Source organism: Chanodichthys erythropterus, chromosome 18 (genome assembly GCF_024489055.1).
Source record: "Chanodichthys erythropterus isolate Z2021 chromosome 18, ASM2448905v1, whole genome shotgun sequence".
Lineage (NCBI taxonomy): Eukaryota > Metazoa > Chordata > Actinopteri > Cypriniformes > Xenocyprididae > Chanodichthys > Chanodichthys erythropterus.
The window spans coordinates 37,507,702-37,510,496 of NC_090238.1; the positions used below are offsets into that span (position 1 = coordinate 37,507,702).

Here is a 2,795-nt window from a genome sequence, read left to right on the forward strand (position 1 = left end):
ATGAACTTACTGTCATTAAACTGAATGTGCGAGGAAACTGCTGAAATAACTACAACATTAAGAACACTCACATAAGAGCGCGCGGTTTATCAATCAGATGCGCGTTAAAGTTGCGCTCATTACTATAGCAACAGAACTATAGAAACCCAGCGCGTTTTCTTTCAGAATTACCATAAGGAAAATGTTCCATATAAAGAGAACGAAGCTTCTTTGGCTATTATAGTTAGTTTAAGATTAGTTGGGAAAGTGCATGATAGTCTTTCCATGTAAGCATTAGTATGTTTAATGTACCTGGAACAGTTTAATAAGGTTGTGTAGCCTTTAACACTATCCTCCACTATATTTAACATGAACTAGGCCTAAAAATACTTTTAAAGCCCTTTTAAAGTTTTAGCTTATGTAAATTTCCACAAATGCCAGTTTTTATAGGCTGTTAAAATAAAGTTATGTAGCATCATTGAGAACTAACATGAACCAACATTAACAATAGACAAAAGGGTTTTTCTGTTTGTTTGTTTGTTTGTTTTTGCCCTTACTCTCTGACCCCCTAAAGGCCGCTGTGTAATTCACACCCTGACTAAGACACGTTAAGGGAAGCATTTCAATGTCCCTATAAATGACATTATAGAACGTTCTCATTTGCTAATGCATAAACTCTACAGGTCCAGAGGAGAATCAAAGGTAATCAATTAAGCTAAAAGGGGAGGAGCCACCTTTATTCAAAGCTGTACAAAATGGCCAAGCCAAGCACTGGTGTGTGTTGTGGCATTTGTGTTAATGTTTGTTAGAATGGAGCTTCTGCAAGGTGTGTTAGTGGTGGTTGTGCTTGTTGTGTTTGATTTGTCTGATGCATGGGGAAGTTTGAGGTACAGTCAAAGTCCAAGAAGCATGAGGCCAAAATCAGATCCAGCTTCCAACAGTCCTGCCCGTTCTCCTCTAGGGCTCTGGAACCCTTTGCAAGTGGTTTCTCAGTTTCAGAGTCCTCTGAGTTCTGTCTCAAGACACCTTGCACAGGATCCTTTTGGCCTTCAAGAGAAGCAGCTGTTGGAGGGTCCAGTGAAGCCTTTGGATTGGAAGTATCCCATTGTTCCTGAGGTGCAGAGAGAGTTGGCAGTGGACTTCCAGTTGAGGCAACCTGTGACTCCCAGCAGTGTCGCTGTTCAATGCAGTGAGAACCGGGTACTTGTAGAGGTCCAGCAGGACTTGTTCAGCAATGGTCAGTTGATCCAGCCAACTGGTCTGTCTCTAGGTGGATGTCCTGTTGTTGGTCAGGACACTGCATCTAGGGTGCTCATCTTTGAGTATGAACTACAGGACTGCAACAGCGTGCAGATGGTAAGAACTTTTTAATCCTAATGGGTTGTTTGTGGCAGAGGATAGCCAAAGTCTTTCAAGGAAAGTCTGTTCAATTGTTGCAGTATCAGCAGTGCCAGGGCAGCAGAGACGAAGTCCTATCAGTGCACCATCTTTGGGGTGATCTTGGTAACCCCAACTTTTTTTTTCTCTTTTACAGATGACTGAGGACGAGCTTGTCTACACCTTCTCTCTCACCTACACCCCTGAGGCACTTGCTGGTACTCCAATCACCCGGGCTGATGATGCAGTTGTTGCCATTCAATGCCATTATCAAAGGTAAGCAGTCTTTTGACTTTCTGCATGCTGCTTGTGCAGCTTTGAGACCATTTAATGGGTACTTTCATGAACCACAGACTTCAAAATGTAAGCAGTGATGCCTTGAGGCCAACATGGGTCCCTTATGCTTCAACGGAGGTTGGTGAAGAAGTCTTGCTGTTCTCCCTGAAGCTCATGATGGGTTAGTACAGGTTTATATCTCTAACCTTGTGATTGTGGCTCTGCCTAAAATGTTCCTTTTTTTTTTTTGTAGATGACTGGTCCTATCAGAGGCCTTCAAACTCTTACTTTCTGGGTGGCGTTATTAACGTTGAGGCGTCTGTGAAGGTGTACAATCATGTGCCTCTGCGTGTGTTTGTGGACAGCTGTGTGGCCACTCAAGGACCAGATGTGAACTCCCTTCCGAGATATTCCTTCATTGAGAATCACGGGTAAGGTCATGGCACTTGATTCTATAGGACTCTTTTGTAACGCTGTCAGTCATGGGTTAGGTCAAGTTGCTTGATACAGTTTATATTCATGAGTTCTTTGTAACCACTTCTCAGGTGTTTTGTGGATGCCAAGGCTACAGCTTCCAGCTCCCGCTTCATGCCTCGGTCCCAGGAAGACAAGATCCAGTTCCAGCTGGAGGCGTTTGTGTTCCAGGAGAGCTCCAGTCCTTCTGTATGTACTAAGAATATGAGTGAGATTGACTTCTCTTCCAAGCTTCTTTTTTGTGACTTCTGTCATCCCTTGCAGATCTACATAACCTGTATTCTGAAGGCCACTATTGCTTCTGTACCAAGTGATGCTCAGCGCAAATCCTGTTCCTTCGCTAATGGGTACATTTCACCCTCTTAACTTTTGACTTTAGGTCTTTGACTTCGAAGTTGACTTTGCTCATGTTGAAGCTGGCATGTCTACTGTTACAGGTGGTTTGCTGCTGATGGAAACAACCAAGTTTGTGGTTGCTGTGACTCCACATGTGGTCCTGATGGTGGATTTGCTGCTTCTCCCTATGGAGGTTGGTAGGTTCTGCACTTCCACTTGCTCTTGACTTTCAAGTCCTCAAACTTGTTTTGGTTTTCTTCTAGGCATTCAGTGGGAAGGCAAGGCATCACTTGGTCCCGTAATGGTTCAAGAGCAAAAGGCTGTTTCTCAATAAATCTGACATTGATCCTTGC

The 2,795-nt window shown here is 43.6% G+C and overlaps 1 protein-coding gene across 1 annotated transcript; it reads left to right on the forward strand.

The window, feature by feature from the left end:
* The first annotated feature begins 789 nt into the window (after window positions 1–789).
* Window positions 790–2,795, forward strand: LOC137006685 (zona pellucida sperm-binding protein 3-like). The gene is made up of 8 exons (XM_067367647.1): window positions 790–1,335; window positions 1,514–1,632; window positions 1,710–1,813; window positions 1,886–2,063; window positions 2,178–2,295; window positions 2,371–2,453; window positions 2,544–2,635; window positions 2,706–2,795. The coding sequence occupies exons 1-8, from the start codon at window positions 790–792 to the stop codon at window positions 2,774–2,776; spliced, it is 1,311 nt and encodes a 436-aa protein (XP_067223748.1). The 3' UTR covers window positions 2,777–2,795.

Excerpts from the sequence above, each read along its gene's own strand:
- LOC137006685 (XM_067367647.1), top strand. The coding sequence starts at position 790 with ATGGAGCTTCTGCAAGGTGTGTTAGTGGTGGTTGTGCTTGTTGTGTTT. Across the intron at positions 2,064-2,177 it reads TCCTTCATTGAGAATCACGG|GTGTTTTGTGGATGCCAAGG; the intron begins GTAAGGTCATGG and ends ACCACTTCTCAG. Across the intron at positions 2,636-2,705 it reads TGCTGCTTCTCCCTATGGAG|GCATTCAGTGGGAAGGCAAG; the intron begins GTTGGTAGGTTC and ends GTTTTCTTCTAG.